Here is a 17,478-nt window from a genome sequence, read left to right on the forward strand (position 1 = left end):
GGCGACTCCCATTGAAGTATATGGGACAAGTCGGATACAAGTCGCCTCAAAGTAGTACAGGACCCTTTTCTGAAGTCGGAGCGACTTCAGTAGTGCCAATTAAGACAGCACTCATTGATTTACATTGCTTTTGTTATGTCAAGCGACTTGAGGGCACACAAGTCGCGGCAGTGTGAATGGACTCTAAATAGAATACCTTTTTTTGTTTTTAAAGAGGAAGTAAATCTTCCTCTATAACTTGTACCTATAGGTAAACCTATGATAAGGCTTACCTATAGGTACTGTAAATATCTCCTAAACATGTACCGTTTTTAGGAGATATTTACATTGCATGCAGCCAGTGACATCACTGGGGCATGTGCTCTGAAGAAACGGCCACCTGTGCCCTTCCTTCAGAGCCCTGTGCCGTGAAAGGCGGCTCCCGCGTGGGAGTGACATCGTGGCTCTGGCCAATCAGCTGGAGGTCACGAACCCGGAAGAAAGACGGGTGAACATGTCAGTGGTGAGTGGGCGGCGCTGCGGTGGATTTGTTCTAAGGTAATTATTTCATAATGAGCTAGTATGCGATGTATATTGTTAGGGCACATGCACACGGGACGTTTAAAAATACGCCAACGCTGCTGCCTGGAAAAAGCAGCTGTGAAAAAACTGCGCTTTTAGCTGCTTTTTGACTAGCGTTTATGTGCGTTTTTGGCCATTTTTTTATAGTAAAAACTCTCCCTATAGTGTAAAATTACCAAAAGCAGTTAAAAGCTTGGCAGCGTTGAGCAGCGTTTTGCATTTTTACAGCTCAACAGCCTCTGCTCCTGGACACACAGGCTGTTGTTTTTTTTTTTTTTTCTACTGCCCCTTAACGCTTAATCGCTTATGCCTCCAAACGTCCCCGAAAGTTTGTGTGCACATGGGGACACAGACGAAGGAGGGGCGTTTACAGGCAGTAAAAAAAAAAAACAGTCCCAACGCCCCTAACGGCAGCGGCAAAAACGTCCTCTGTGCATGATCCCTAACCATTTAAAACAGCAGTAGCTATCTTGAACCCTCTTCCATTTCCTGTCTGAATGACTTAAATCATCAATCAGTTCCCTCTCCTCCTGATCTATACTGTTGTTGGCCTGCCTCTAACAGCTATTAGCTTACACTGCGCATTTATCATTTTTCATCATAAGTGGGTGTGATCTTTAAAGCAGAGTTCCACCCACATGTGCGCTACGTACATAGTGTAGAGTTCAGGGCTGCGCTACGTACATAGTGTAGAGTTCAGGGCTGCGCTACGTACATAGTGTAGAGTTCAGGGCTGTGCTACGTACATAGTGTAGAGTTCAGGGCTGCGCTACGTACATAGTGTAGAGTTCAGGGCTGCGCTACGTACATAGTGTAGAGTTCAGGGCTGCGCTACGTACATAGTGTAGAGTTCAGGGCTGCGCTACGTACATAGTGTAGAGTTCAGGGCTGCGCTACGTACATAGTGTAGAGTTCAGGGCTGCGCTACGTACATAGTGTAGAGTTCAGGGCTGCGCTACGTACATAGTGTAGAGTTCAGGGCTGCGCTACGTACATAGTGTAGAGTTCAGGGCTGCGCTACGTACATAGTGTAGAGTTCAGGGCTGCGCTACGTACATAGTGTAGAGTTCAGGGCTGCGCTACGTACATAGTGTAGAGTTCAGGGCTGCGCTACGTACATAGTGTAGAGTCCAGGGGTGCGCTACGTACATAGTGTAGAGTCCAGGGGTGCGCTACGTACATAGTGTAGAGTCCAGGGGTGCGCTACGTACATAGTGTAGAGTCCAGGGCTGCGCTACGTACATAGTGTAGAGTCCAGGGCTGCGCTACGTACATAGTGTAGAGTCCAGGGCTGCGCTACGTACATAGTGTAGAGTCCAGGGCTGCGCTACGTACATAGTGTAGAGTCCAGGGCTGCGCTACGTACATAGTGTAGAGTCCAGGGCTGCGCTACGTACATAGTGTAGAGTCCAGGGCTGCGCTACGTACATAGTGTAGAGTCCAGGGGTGCGCTACGTACATAGTGTAGAGTTCAGGGGTGCGCTACGTACATGGTGTAGAGTTCAGGGGTGCGCTACGTACATGGTGTAGAGTTCAGGGCTGCGCTACGTACATGGTGTAGAGTTCAGGGCTGCGCTACGTACATAGTGTAGAGTCCAGGGCTGCGCTACGTACATAGTGTAGAGTCCAGGGGTGTGCTGCATACTGCGTACAGCTGCTTACCTCTGCATCCACATCTCACTTTCACACCTCTTTTTCTCTACTACCTCCCCATGCACTGTAGGTGGCTCTGCCTCTCTCACTTGCAGGGAGATCTTCCAGTGGGGGTGTCGGCATCCGCACTGCATCAGCCTTGTCCCAATTCTGCACTCAGTGGGAGCCGCTCAGGAGACAAGCTGTCATTTGTAGACGCAGAAGCCGGACTTTTATGCTTACAAGTGATAGTGGTGAGCAGAGAGCCTGAGGTGGGGGAACTAAGTTCCACTAAGTTCCACCAAGTTCCAGCTGAAACAAAGCCCTGATTACACTCTATTACCATATTATCAAGCAACTGATCTACAGATTGCACAGCTAAAGTCTTTAGCACCCACTGTCCAGCAGGGAGGAGCATGAAGTCTTCAGCACCCACTGTCCATCAGGGAGGAGCATGCACGCCTAAAGGGGTCCTGGGATGTGTCCTTTATAAAAACCCTTGAGACATTCACAGAATTTCTAGTTTTGCAGATGGACACAGTTGTACAAAACTTGCGTTCCTCTGCAGGAGGGAATAGCTCCTTCTAGCCACTTACATAACCATCACACATGTTGTGTAGCCACTTTTAGATGGTTTCTTGTTTGTCTGGTCATTAACGTATTTTTGGGTTTACTAAAGCCTTTTTATGGTAGTTTTGTTTTAAACATAGAACACAGTGCATCGCAGTGTGGTAGCACAAATAAAGCTGCCAAAAAATCTTTAGACAGTATATAGAACTAGCTCTGCAGACTGTAGAGCTCAAATGCAGATGGATTTTTTGTGGTGTTTTTGATTCTGAAGCTGCTGGTAAATCACTGCAATTACCTGACACAGGAAATGCTTTATAAACCAGAAAAGTATGGGAAGGCTTTTTGGAATGTCAGTGATCATGCCTTTGTCCAAATCCCCTAAAATTGATCCTATTTAGTGAACTGCAGCTGGGAAAAATCAGGTTGTCTGCTGTCAGACAGCACTGTGTTGTGTGGCAGAGCTGTATGTTTCTCAGGAATGGAAGGACAGAGAAACAAATGCCATGGCGGGTATAACAGCTCCCATACATGCATTTGTTTTGTGTATCTTGCCTGGAGTTCAGCTTTAACAGCAGTTAATGTCTTTCTCGCAAGCTTTAACTGATCTGTACAGCTGCAGACACTGCAGAGTAATTCATCCTTAAATTTTACAGCAAGGGCACTTTAAGGGTGCACTTATGGGTGTACATACCTTACTGAGCACGTATGATCCCCAAAGAGGAGTTTTTATGACTAGGGTGATCGCTCCGTACTGTGCTTGTGCACCTTTGAGTGTACCTTGTCCTGGCCTACTTGAATGAGGTGGCCTGAGGTGCACGGTTCAATGGCACTCACATACGGTACGCATTTGTGTGAACGCTTGCCATGCCCAAAGATGGTGCTCGAACTTTGGAGCACATTAGGTCCATTTGTGCTCACCCATGATGTAAGCCTGCTCAGGCCTGGTACATTGTGAGTGCACACCAGTGGATATGTGTCCAGGCATAGTACAAGACAACAGTGCTTGGTGCAAGTAATCCCTTAACCTTATTTTCTCTCAGATTTTTCTCCTCAATACGCAACCTTCTATTCTCTAATGTAAAATCAGATTGAACACACAGGGGAGAACAGAGTACTGAGATCTGGATTAAAGAACTTAATTACTTTCACTGGGAAATCGAAGAATGATTGGCTCCACAGTGTCTACAGCTACTGAGGTCAATGAGTCTGCTGTATTCTTTGACCTTTATTGAGGTGATATTTGCAAGTTCCCTTGTCTCTAACACTTTGATGCAGCCTGGGATGACTTAAAACCAACACATGCACATAGGCACAGTTCCAACATCTACAGCATGTTAAAGCACATACTTTTGCAGCCCATATATTGAAAGTGACAAAAAAATTTGTGCTAATTTTGCAACTTATGCACCATTACACCGGTTGGTGTGCTACTGTGTGTTGTAATGCATTGTAACATACATCTTTTGGCAAAGTACATTGAAGTGCCACTGAGAATGAATGGCCGTGCTGCACACCAACATTCAGAATACACATTTTTTGCAATGCCACAGTGTGAACCCAGCACTAATGCATCTCCACACCCAAGACTGAGAATATACACTGAGCTGAGCATGCACAGATGGCTCTGCGCGATCTAAAGAAAAGCGCTAGCAGGTGCAGAAGAAACCTACAGGGGTTGATTTACTAAAACTGGATGGAGAGTGCAAAATCTGGTGCAGCTCTGCATAGAAACCAATCCGCTTCTATATTTTATTTTTTTTTTTTTTGGTTGCCAAAGCTTAAAGAGGAGCTTCAGGCTGCTGATTTTTAATATTAGGGCACTTACCCTGTCCAGGTATCCAGCAGTGGCCTCACCCGAGCCGATTTTTTAATTGGCTATTGGGGAGCTGTCTAAACCAGGTACATGCTCTCCTCTCCCCCTGCTTTAATTGAACAAGCTGAAGTTAGAAGCTGCTTGGCTACCATGCGCAGCTGTACCAGATTCTGCACTCTCCAGTTTTAGTCCATCAAACCCACAGTCTCTCTTCTGCGTCAGGCTACATTCACACCTGAGCGTATCGTTTTCGCGCGATTTTTACCGTGATTTACAGGCGTTTTTTGTGCAGGCGTTTTTTGATTGAATAGATACCAATGGAAAACGCCTGTAATCTGCCCAAAAAGAAGCTCATGTACTTTTTTGAGCATTGGGCGTTTTGTATACAACGTCAAAACGCTCAGATGTGAACAGGGGCCATTGAAATGAATAGGATTTGTCTTGTTGGGCGTTTTGAGAGCTGATCATAGAGCAGAAAAACGCCCCAAAACGCCTAGATGTGAACGGAGCCTCAAGCCTTCCTGCTCACATTTTGTTTTCTATTTATACAATTAGGTAGTTCTTTAGGCTCCGTTCACATCTAGGCGTTTTGGGGCGTTTTTGGGGAGTTTTTCTGCTCTAGGATCAGCTCTCAAAACGCCCAACAAGACAAATCCTATTTTTTTCCAATTGCCCCTGTTCACATCTGAGCGTTTTGACGCTGTAAGCAAAACGCCCAACGCTCAAAAAAATACATGAGCTTCTTTTTGGGCAGATTACAGGCGTTTTCCATTGGTTTCTATTCAATCTAAAAACGCCTGCACAAAAAACGCCTGTAAATCGCAGTAAAATCGCGGTAAAAAACACGCAAAAACGCTACGCTCAGGTGTGAATGTAGCCTTAGGAATATGTAAATGTTTATATTTCCTGTGGTATTAGGGTGATTATACTCATGTTGTTGTAGATGCTTTTTCCCAATGAGTTGAACCTGTCCAAACTGGACCGGGGGGGGGGGGGGGGCGACGACGACCCAGAGCTATCCTCAGGCTTGAGTATAACGGCCCTGCACACCTGTGCACTCATACAGGCTGCTGGCACCTGGTAAAATCTGTACACAGGATTCCATCCCACCCAAGACACTTTGGGGTTTATTTACTAAAACTAGATTAGCTTCCAACTAGATTAGCTTGTGAAAGCTTAATTGAACAAGCTGAAGTTAAAGCTGCTTGGCTACCATGCAGAGTTGCACCAGATTTTGCACTTTTTAGCTTTAGTAAATCATCCCCAGTGGAAACTTCAAGCTCCAGGCACTGATCCGGGACTACAGAATCCTACAGAAACAGCTTTCTCTGCTCCAACGATAGTCTAGAAATTCGCCTTTAATGCGAATCCTGTATTCTATACTATCACAGTGGAAGGGGCTTGCCCCATCACACTCTATACCAGGGATCCTCAAACTTTGGCCCTCCAGCTGTTGCAGAACTACACATCCCATGAGGCATTGTAAAACTCTGACATTCCCAGACATGACTGGGCATGATGGGAATTGTAGTTCCTGAACAACTGGAGGGCCACAGTTTGAAGACCCCCTGATATATACTCTGGCTGTAGTTTTTAGTTGAAGAGGCTTTCGAGTACTTTTATAACCAATATTACATCTGACTCACCAGTTAGTCATCTCCTCAATAAGACTTTAGCCTAAACCTCTGGTTAGTCATTTCCTCAATGAGGGCATTAGCCATTTACAGCTTTGAGACCTGGTTTATCCTAGAGCTGCAAAAAAAATGGCATTCTGGCCTTTGTTGGTGGGTTTTATAGTATACAGAATGGGCAGCAGATAAATGATGAAGGCAGTTGTTGAACTGTCAAGTGATTGGTCCATATTTCCAGCCTTCTTCAAGATCAAAGGACAGCTCATGCTCCAATTTGGCTTCTTTGATGGAGTTAACATGATCATTAAAGGAAATTATTTGCGATTATTTGAGCATGCCAAGGCAGCTAGCTCATCTTTTTGTTGCTTATGCTTTTTTTTTTCAGGTGAGCAAGGAGGGTTGTTTTTTTTTTTTTCTTTGAGGTTGTTCTATGATCGCATATGACCACCTGGACCTTTTCACTATATTTTTAGTAAATTAGCCAAGTCTTAAATATCAGACCGGTGAGGAACGTTGTTTTTGGAGGGTTGAGAAATCAAACTTTTGGTGGTTTTCAGAATCATGTGGGCTTTCTGTATATGTATTACACCATCTTCTTGTAAATTCATGAATTTATATGGTTAGCATCACTGTGAACAATCGCCCGAGAGAAACAATTATCAGCATTAAGGCTGATGCTTCCGATTTTTATAAGTGGGAAAACAAAAATGTAGTCCTGTTCAGTATTGAACAGAGTATCTATTTCTGCAAGACAAAAACGGAAAACCCTTCCATGTGCTCTTTGCTATGAAGGCCAGTTATAGGTGGGGGCAGGGGCCATTTTGTTGTAGAGTGTGTATTTCTGGCTGTTTAGCGTATATTTCCTCCCATCATACATATATATTGATGCTCTCTTTCCTCCATCAGGTGGTGCGCACAGAAAAGAACAGTCTAAATAATCGTTTCCTTCCCTGGGATGAGATAGAGACCGAGGCTGTCCTCTCCATCGATGACGATGCTCACCTCCGCCATGATGAAATCATGTTTGGTTTCCGGTAAGCTGCTTTTTCATAATGTAGTCTCCTAAATATTTTGAACAGGTAATCCAAAAGAAATATGTCACCTTCTGCCTCCAGGGCTAGGCTACACAGTGCTTTGTGCATTTGGGTCACGTCTCCTGACCCTCACTGCTGCTTGCTGCAGAGAATGATAAATTGCTTTTCAACTCAAAAATAAAAAAATATGTTGCAGCTTACCTGTTCTTTGATGTAGTGGCTGCATTATTTTTATTCAGGCTTTTTTCCTTTATATTCACATGGTAATCCTGTGAATAACACTAAGGGGGGTTGATTTACTAAAATTAGAGAGTGCAAAATCTGGTGCAGCTCTGCATAGAAACCAATCAGCTTCCAGCATAGGTGTGAGCTGCCTATTGCATTAGGGTGTGCACCTCAAAGCTCCAACACACATGTGCGTTTGTGTATGTATACATACACACACACCCACAATATATATATATATATATATATATATATATATATATATATATATATATATATATATATATATAATGTATAAACGCACTCTTTAAATGTAAACAAACATTGCAAAATGTATTAAAACTTGGATGGTGTCAGTAGTTTTTTTTATTTTTTATATTTTACAATTTTATTTATTTTTATTTACAATATTTTTTTTTTAGGCTACATTCACATGCCTGCATAGCGATCGCGGGCAGAATCACCGCGATTCTGCCCGCGATCCGGAAATCATTGGAAATAGCGGGACGCCTGTGTGTGAGTAGCACCCCAAACGCTGTGCGATGTTGCCGCGATTTCCGCCTGCCGAATCGCGGTAACATCGCGCAAAAAAAATCGCGGGACGCATGACGCCCCAAAGAAGCTCTTGTCCCTTTTTTGGGCATCATGCATCCCGCGATTTTTTTTTCGGCAGGCGGAAATCGCGGCAACATCGCACAGCGTTTGGGGTGCTATTGCAACTCATGGGTAACGCACAGGCGTCCCGCGACTTGCAATGATTTCCTGATCGTGGGCAGAATCGCGGTGATTCTGCCCGTGATCGCTACACCGACATGTGAATGTAGCCTTACACTTTTTGTAGGAGCCCCGTGGGGGGCCTTTGTTGAAGTAACAGGGGTCTAAACAGACCCCTGATGTGTCACCTTTGAGACAGAGAAAGGGACTGAGTACAGAGATCGTTACCGAGTGGGGGCCCAGGAAGCAGGGGAAATCTGCATTGCATGGGGTGATTAGGATGTAGCCAGGCACATCTGGAACACGCTCTGCGCACATTTGGAACAGTCTGCGCATACCTAATGGCTTCTAGAATTGTTTGTCAAAGATGAATTGAAAAAGTTGAAGTTAGAAGCTAATTGGCTACCATGCACAAGATTTTGCACACCCCAGTTTTAGTAAATGGACCCCTAAGTGTCTCTTTATGTCTCTGCTCATTTCTCTGTTGTTTTTCTGGGGCAGCCATAGTTATTACTCAAGCTGGACTTGAAACATGACTGCCTTTGACCATCTCCATTACTTTGCGGATTAATGGAACTAATGATTTACACGTTACCCACTTCCCATCTAACGACATACCCATACGTCCTTGGGTTTCAGCGGTTATACCGGGCATCATCCTGGTACCATTATTTTCACCCGGCGATTCTGTAGAAGGCAGAAGTGACATGAGTGGCCATTCGATCACTTCTGCGGGTGGTGGAAGGGGGTCCCACCGCCGCCTCTCTCGGGCTCTCCGGTCCTATCGTGGAGGCCGGGACAGATGCGGCCGATGGGGATGGCTGCCTGGGACAGAGAGAGAGGAACTGAGGTTGTTCCCCTCTCTCTGTAACCCTGGAAACTGGGAGCGACGAGTATTTGTCACTTCCCGGTTCCGCCCCTTTGTTTTACCTGGCCACTAGTGGCCAGAGATGCAGCCGTTCGGACCTATCTCGGTCTGATCAGCTGCATGGGAGGCTAGAGTAGAGATTTGGGGTCTAATAGATGGTGTATTTTTTATTTTTTTTTTAATCATGAATGTATTTGTTTTCCAAAAAAAATTGCGTTTGAAAATCCGCTGCGCAAATACTGTGTGTCATAAAAAATTCGACACACACCATTTTATTCTATAGGGTCTCTGCTAAAAATATATATATAAATAATATTTGAGGGTTCTAAGTAATTTTCTAGCAAAAAAAGGTAGATTTTTACATGTAGGAGTGAAGGGTCAGAATGGGCTTGGGAAGGAGGTGGTTAAAGACGAGGTTAAATATAGTGGAAAACAAAAATTGCTCTTTTAATGTTAGTGACAGACTGAATCATATGTCTTTTTCTATTTTTGCCTCTCTTTTTTTAACAGTTAAATTTTTTTATTTTATTGTTACACATATAAACATCACAAACATTCCAATACAATACATTACTCTGCACAAGGAATATTTTTATCCGTACCTACTAACACACACAAAAAAAAAAAAAAAAAAAAAAAAAATTCTTAGGGAGAGGGAGGGAAGGGGAATGTCAATAAACCAGTTTAGAAACAAGGAGAGAAGAAAAAAAAAAAAAAAAAAAAAAAAAGGGGAAATTCTTAATTATAATAATAAGAACCTACTTATATCATTATGGGACCGGTGACTTTAGCTCACCTACAGCGTCGATCCAGGCTGACCAGACTTTATCGAATTTTTTTGGACAGTTCCTACTACCGTATGTAAAACGGTAGAATGGGAGTGTCTTAGTAATGGCAACTATCCAGGATAATCGGGTGGGAGGTTCGGGTAACTTCCATCGCAAAAGGATTTCTCTCCTGGCATAAAACAGGGTATATGTAATGCACATTTTAGCATATTTATCCCCAGCCAGTTCTGTAAGGTTACTCAATAAAGTTACCTTTGGGTCCAAAGGAATCATAATGTCAAAGATTTCGCCAATAGTGTCCGTCACTTCTTTCCAAAAAGTTGCCAGGTCAGGGCACGACCAAACAACATGTAAGAATGTACCTATTTCATGCCCACATCTAATGCACAAAGGATCTTTCGTGGGGAATATCCTGGCAAGACGTTGTGGCGTATAATATGCTCTATGTAAGAATTTGAGTTGTATAAATCTGTCCCTAGCCGCTATCATTGAGGGGATATAATTATTAACAGAATCCTCCCACTCTTCAATAGTCAGATCTAGAATGTCCTCCTTCCATTTATTATAGGTTTTCTCAAGGGACTGACTATGATCTGTTGAGAGTATGGAGTATATAGCAGAGAGAGATTTCCCTATTACCTTAAAAGTTAACATTTTCTCCAAGGGGTCTGATTCCAGGACAACAGGGCCATGGAACTGAGCCCGCATAGCATGACTAAGCTGGCGGTAACGAAACCCCATGGTGGAAGGTAATGAATGGGTGGACTGAAGAGCATTAAAGCCTTGAAGTCTTCCATCTTTAATAACATGTTTCATAGTCACAATCCCTCTAGCAGCCCATAACTGTGGATCAGGGAGATGATATAAATGTTTTAAATTAGGATTACCCCACAACGGAGTGTGGGGGGATATATGCAATGGTGTGTTATATATCACCCGCGCCCGAGTCCATATCCGCAGGACAGTCTTCATCAGACTGGTTATTTGAGGATGTGCCTGTTCCCCCCGAAAAACAAGATTACTAAGGGCCGCATATGAACCCAATAGTGCTGCTTCTAGTGTAACTGCAGAATTAGTTTTGGGCTGAGAGAACCACCACCGGACCGTCACCAGGACGGCCGCCCAAAAATACAATTTAAAGTTAGGAAGCGCTAATCCTCCTCTTGCAAGAGGAAGGTATAGCGTGCGTCTTGCGACTCGTGGAGTACGCCCGGCCCATACAAAAGTTGTTATAATACTTTCTAATCTCGAAAAAAAGGTTCTAGTCATATCAATGGGGGAGTTACGGAAGAAATACAGAAATTTCGGAAGATAGTTCATTTTTATTAAGTTAATTCTGCCAACGGGGGACAAGGGAAGCATGCGCCAAGACGCGCACTTTTTATTTAATTGTAAAACTAAAGGGTCAATGTTATTTTGCTGATATACCTCCAGTGTTGGACCCACTTTGATGCCTAAGTACACCATATCCTGTACCCATTTCAACGGAGTATGTGTATCAATTAAAGATATCGATGGGTGTAGTGGAAAAAGGACGGACTTAGACCAATTAATATTTATACCTGAAAAACGGCCAAAGATGTCAAATAATTGTAAGGCCCTATGTAATGATGTGGATGCATCCGCCAAATAAATCAAGGTGTCGTCTGCATATAAAGACAACTTCTCTTCAATGACCCCCACCTTAATGCCTCGGACTTGTGGGTCCGCCCGCAACATAATCGCTAGCGGCTCCAAAGCCAAGGCAAACAAGGCTGGGGATAACGGACATCCCTGTCGGGTACCCCTCAATAGAGGGAATTTATCCGATAGAGATGTATTAGTACGAACTCTAGCTGTAGGGTTCTCATAGAGAAGCTTAATCCATGAGACGAAATTAGGGCCAAACCCGAAGCTAGATAAGATCTTCCAGAGAAATGGCCACTCAACAGAATCGAATGCTTTCTCGGCGTCGAGGGAGGCGACCACACCTGTTCCTCCCCCCGACGCCAAGGCCATATGTGTGAACAATCTCCGGATATTGATATCAGTACCCCGCTCAGGTATGAATCCAGTTTGGTCAGGATGGATCAATCCTGTAATAACACTATTAAGTCGATTGGCTAAGACTTTTGAAAGGATCTTCCCATCAACATTTAATAAAGAGATAGGTCTGTATGATGAACATAGTGATGGGTCCTTCCCTGGTTTAGGGATCACAACAATAACCGCTTCGCTCATTGTTTTAGGGAGTTCCCCATCCTTTAGAGATCCTAGAAGAGTGGCTAATAAATATGGGCCCAAAAGGTCCATATGTGCCTTATAGAATTCAACAGGAATTCCATCCGGTCCTGGTGTCTTATCGGGTTTTAGGGAGGCCACCACTTCCTGGATCTCCAAAAGAGTCATAGGGGCGTCTAGTTTGGCCCTATCTCTATCAGTTAAGACTGGAAAGTCCACTGCCTGTAGATAATGATCGAGTTCATCTCCTGAATAATTAACCTTAGTATTATATAGGGCTCGGTAATAATCAGTGAAGTTGTGATTAATAGTTTATTTTTGCCTCTCTAGTTCTATTTTAAATTGTAATATTTATTGGGTAATTTTGTCTGTCCACATTTACCGTTTCATTTTCTAGCTTCAGAATCTTATTCAGTATTGACTTTTATGCCATTTTTTGTAACCCGGCACTTTTCCTCCAACACTATGCTTCAGATGCCTCTTTCGATCAATCCCATGTCATGGTGAAGGAAGTTGCATCAGCGAAGGCAGGCAGGTCATAGAGAGTATAGAGATTAGACACGATCCATCTGAGCAGGATATAGTAGTTCAAGTATTTGTGCCACATAAAATCGCCTGGTAAAACCACGCTGAAAGATGAGTCCCTTCTTGCTTTTAGAACGCTGCCTTAATAGATAAGCCTCTTGCTGTTACTTTGGAAGTGTCAGGTCCTGTTTACAGGGTAGTTAAGCTAAAATGCTAGGTAACTCTTCCCAGTTATGTATAAATAGCCTGCCATATACGTGCTAAAGAAAACGTACCTCCCTTTTCCCCCGGCCTTCAGTAGTATGACATATGCATGAAAGTGAATACCGTACACCGGCCTTTTACAGACTTGGATGAACCATTGAGATAACACCTTGCGTATTACCCAGGGCTGCTCTAAATAGCAACATTGCAATAAAAATAATGTAATTAAACTTATAAAAAAAAAAAAAAAAAAAACAGTGGCACGTAAAGAAATGCAGACAATAAAAGTTGTAGTGGTCAGTGGAATGTTTTCCCTTACATTTGAGATCTGTGAAGACATTCCTTCTAGATTGGTGATCAGTGGGAAGAATGTCTTTTACATTGGTGATCAGTGGGAAGAGTGTTTCTTACATTGGTGGTCAATACGCAGTATGTTCCTTCATATTGGGAGTCAGTGGGAAGAATGTCCCTTACGTTGATGGTCAGTGGGAAGAATGTCCCTTACGTTGTTGGTCAGTGGGAAGAATGCTCCTTACATTGGTGGTCAGTGAGAAGAATGCGCCTTACATTGGTGGTCAGTGGGAAGAATGCTCCTTACATTGGTGGTCAGTGAGAAGAATACGCCTTACATTGGTGGTCAGTGAGAGGAATGCTCCTTACATTGGTGGTCAGTGAGAAGAATGCTCCTTACATTGGTGGTCAGTGGGAAGAATGCTCCTTACATTGGTGGTCAGTGGGAAGAATGTCCCTTACGTTGGGGGTCAGTGGGAAGAATGTTCCTTACATTGGTGATCAGTGTTAAGAATGTTCCTTACATTGGTGATCAGTGGGAAGAATGTCCCTTACATTGGTGGTCAGTGGGAAGAATGTCCCTTACATTGGTGATCAGTGGGAAGAATGCTCCTTACATTGGTGATCAGTGGGAAGAATGCTCCTTACATTGGTGATCAGTGGGAAGAATGTTCCTTACATTGGTGATCAGTGGGAAGAATGTCCCTTACATTGGTGGTCAGTGGGAAGAATGTCCCTTACATTGGTGATCAGTGGGAAGAATGCTCCTTACATTGGTGATCAGTGGGAAGAATGCTCCTTACATTGGTGATCAGTGGGAAGAATGTTCCTTACATTGGTGATCAGTGGGAAGAATGTCCCTTACATTGGTGATCAGTGGGAAGAATGCTCCTTACATTGGTGATCAGTGGGAAGAATGCTCCTTACATTGGTGATCAGTGGGAAGAATGCTCCTTACATTGGTGATCAGTGGGAAGAATGTTCCTTACATTGGTGATCAGTGGGAAGAATGTCCCTTACATTGGTGGTCAGTGGGAAGAATGCTCCTTACATTGGTGATCAGTGGGAAGAATGCTCCTTACATTGGTGATCAGTGGGAAGAATGCTCCTTACATTGGTGATCAGTGGGAAGAATGTCCCTTACATTGGTGATCAGTGGGAAGAATGTACCTTGCATTGGTGGTCAGTGGGAAGAATTCTACTTACATTGGTGACCAGTGTGAAGAATTAGGTGCCAGTTTACAGCCGTGGCTAAAAAGTTTTGAGAATGACACGCACATTAATTTTCAAAAAGTCTGCTGCTTCATTGTTTTTAGATCTTTTTGTCAGATGTTACTATGGTATACAGTGCCTTGAAAAAAGTAATCATACCCCTTGAAACCTTTACACGTTTTGTCATGTTACAACTAAAAACGTAAATGTATTTTATTTTGATTTTATGTGATAGACCGACACAAAATGGCACCTAATTGTGAAGTGGAAGGAAAATGATAAATGGTTTTCAACATTTTTTGCAAATATCTAAAAAGTTTGGTTTGCATTTGTATTCATCCCCCTTTAGGCCCCTTTCACACTCCTGCGATTTGGGACTGCAAAGTCGCATGACAAGTCGTACTCCGTGATTTCCATTCATATCTGCATGACCTCAAGTTGCAATGACTACTGTGAAGCCCTCAGAGGTTTATTAGAGAACCTCCGTGAACAAACAGCGTCACACCAGACAGGTCAGGGATAAAGTTGTGGAGAAGTTTAAAGCAGGGTTAGGTTATAAATAAATATCCCAAGCTTTGAACATCTCATGGAACACTGTTCAATTCATCATTCGAAAATGTAAAGAGTATGGCACAACTGCAAACCTACCAAGACATGGCCGTCCACCTAAACTGACAGGCTGGGCAAGGAGAGCATTCATCAGAGAAGCAGCCAAGAGAACCATGGTAACTCTGGAGGAGCTGCAGCTCAGGTTGGAGAATCTGTCCACAGGACAACTATTAGTCGTGCTCTCCACAAATCTGCCCTTTATGGAAGAGTGACAAGAAGAAAGCCATTGTTAAAAAGCCATAAGAAGTCCCATTTGCAGTTTGTGAGAAGCCATGTGGAATTTGGTGCTCTGGTCAGATGAGACCAAAATTTCACTTTTGGCTTAAAAGCAAAATTCTACATGTGGCAGAAAACGAACACTGCACCTCATCCTGAACACACCATCCTCACCAGGGAACGTGGTGGCACCATCATGTTGTGGAGATGCTTTTCTTCAGCAGGGACATGGAAGCTGGTCAGAGTTGATGGGATGGAGCCAAATACAGGGCAATCTTAGAAGAAAAACTGTTAGTCTGCAAAAGGCTTGAGACTGGGGCGGAGGTTCACCTTCCAGCAGGACAGCGACCTGAAACATACAGCCAGAGCTACAATGGTTTAGATGGTTTAGATCAAAGCATATTCATGTGTTTTTTTTTTTTTTTTTTTGTTCACACGCCTCTTGAGGATTGACCACAAAAAAAAAAAATGCACCCAGCAGTTTACAACCCCTTTAATGGTCTCAGGATGCTTTAGTGTTTGCATGACACAGGACTGATGGTAGCGCTCACCTTTTCTTCTCCGGACAAGGTTTTTTCTGGATGCCCCAAACAATAGGAAAGGGGATTCATTAGAGAAAATTACTTTACCCCAGTCCTCAGCAGTCCAATCCCTGTATCTTTTGCAGAATATCAGCCTGTCCCTTATGTTTTTCCTGGAGAGAAGTGGCTTCTTTGCTGCCCTTCTTGACACCAGGCCATCCTCCTAAACTCTTCTCCTCACTGTGCTTGCAGATGCCCTCACACCTGCCTGCTGCCATTCCTGAGCGAGCTCTGCACTGGAGGTGCCCTGATCCCGCAGCTGAATCAGCTGTAGGAGATGGTCTTGGTGCTTGCTGGACTTTCTTGGGTGCCCTGAAGCCTTCTTCACAAATGCAGTGGAAGTGGTTTTTATTGGATTAGGTTCATTTTCATGGCAAAGAAGGACTTTGAAAATAATTGCAATTCATCACTCTTCATAACATTCTGGAGTATATGTATGCACATTGCCATTATAGAAACTTAGGTAGCCAAAGGCTGGCTGGCTGTTCTTGTTTTCTCTGATCTTCCCCTTCTCCCACTATCCCCAATCCATCTCCTGATAAGACCGAGCCTTTTGGAGTCACTCTGCACATGCTCAGTTTGGTGTGTATTGCTAGAGATGTTTTTTTTTTTTTCTTAGGAGGGTGCATGTTATCAGCACAGGGCCAATGAGCACTGTCCAGCCAGAGGGTTAATGGTCCTGCAGCCTCATAGGACAGTCAGAGTAGACTGAAAACTCCTCCTACAAGCTTTAACCAGACACTGATAAAAGTCACAAAACTGCTGTATGCTGCTGATGATAAAAGGTATTTGATAAAATAGATGCATTTCTATGTTCTGTGTACTGTGGGAGAGCAGATTGAGTGAATGTAGGCTCCTGGGTTTAGTAACACTTTTTATTGTGAGTGTATGTATGTATATATATATGTGTGTATATATATGTATATATGTATATATATATGTATATATATATGTATATATGTATATGTATATATGTATATGTATATATATATATATATATATATATATATATATATATTAAACAAAACCCACACACCCCTATAAACAGTACATTGTTTTAATAGAAGTTAAACAGAGAAATAAAATGAGCACATGGATCAGCTGTTTCATAACCAAACCGGTGGTGAGATTGAAGTGTTCTGGTATAGATTATGTCATATTAATGAAGAACAGTTTATAAAGCAGCTCTGTGTTCTTTCCTCTCTAAATTATCCACATTAGGTTGTCCTGTTCTTCCCCAGGGATACCCAGATATGATCAGGAGTGTCATCTGGTTGCAGTTTAGAACTTTGTCGGCTATCTTTCAGAACTATATAGCTCTGACAATTATCAGCAAGACATGCTGTGTTTCAGAAACAATCCAGCAGCCTTTTTAAGGGTTAAGCTGGCCATACATTATTAAATTTTCTAATTCAATTTCCTTTAGATTTACCTTCAACTATGGTAGTGCAAGGGCCTGCCTGATTGCATACAAATTGAAAGTGTTTAGGTTTGACCTCATATTATATGATTTTGGTAAATCTTAAGAAAAGTTGTACAAGAAAACATTGACTTATGTCAGTAATCAGCGTTCTCACACCTTAGGCATAGATCTGTGTAAGGAGACAGGGAGACATCACCACCAGAGTGGCTGAGGTATAAGGCGAAGGGTCATTGGAAAAGCACCTGTTGTATTGGAGATCATAGTGTGCTGTAAATGACGTGCATAGCTTTGAAGCGCTTTGTGCCCACACATCCTTTACAGTTATAAACATTTTAATATACAGTGGGGAAAATTAATTATT

General features: G+C 43.1%; 1 protein-coding gene across 1 annotated transcript in view; it reads left to right on the plus strand.

The window, feature by feature from the left end:
* Positions 1-17,478, plus strand: part of EXTL3 (exostosin like glycosyltransferase 3) — a 155,756-nt gene that overhangs the window by 94,174 nt on the left and 44,104 nt on the right. The window contains exon 2 of the mRNA XM_082251133.1: positions 7,114-7,241. Within this exon, the coding sequence (XP_082107259.1) occupies positions 7,114-7,241 (128 nt within the window). The remainder of the gene's footprint in view (positions 1-7,113; positions 7,242-17,478) is intronic.

This window comes from Pelophylax lessonae, assembly GCF_965119305.1.
Source record: "Pelophylax lessonae genome assembly, chromosome: 3".
In the NCBI taxonomy this organism is placed as follows: domain Eukaryota; kingdom Metazoa; phylum Chordata; class Amphibia; order Anura; family Ranidae; genus Pelophylax; species Pelophylax lessonae.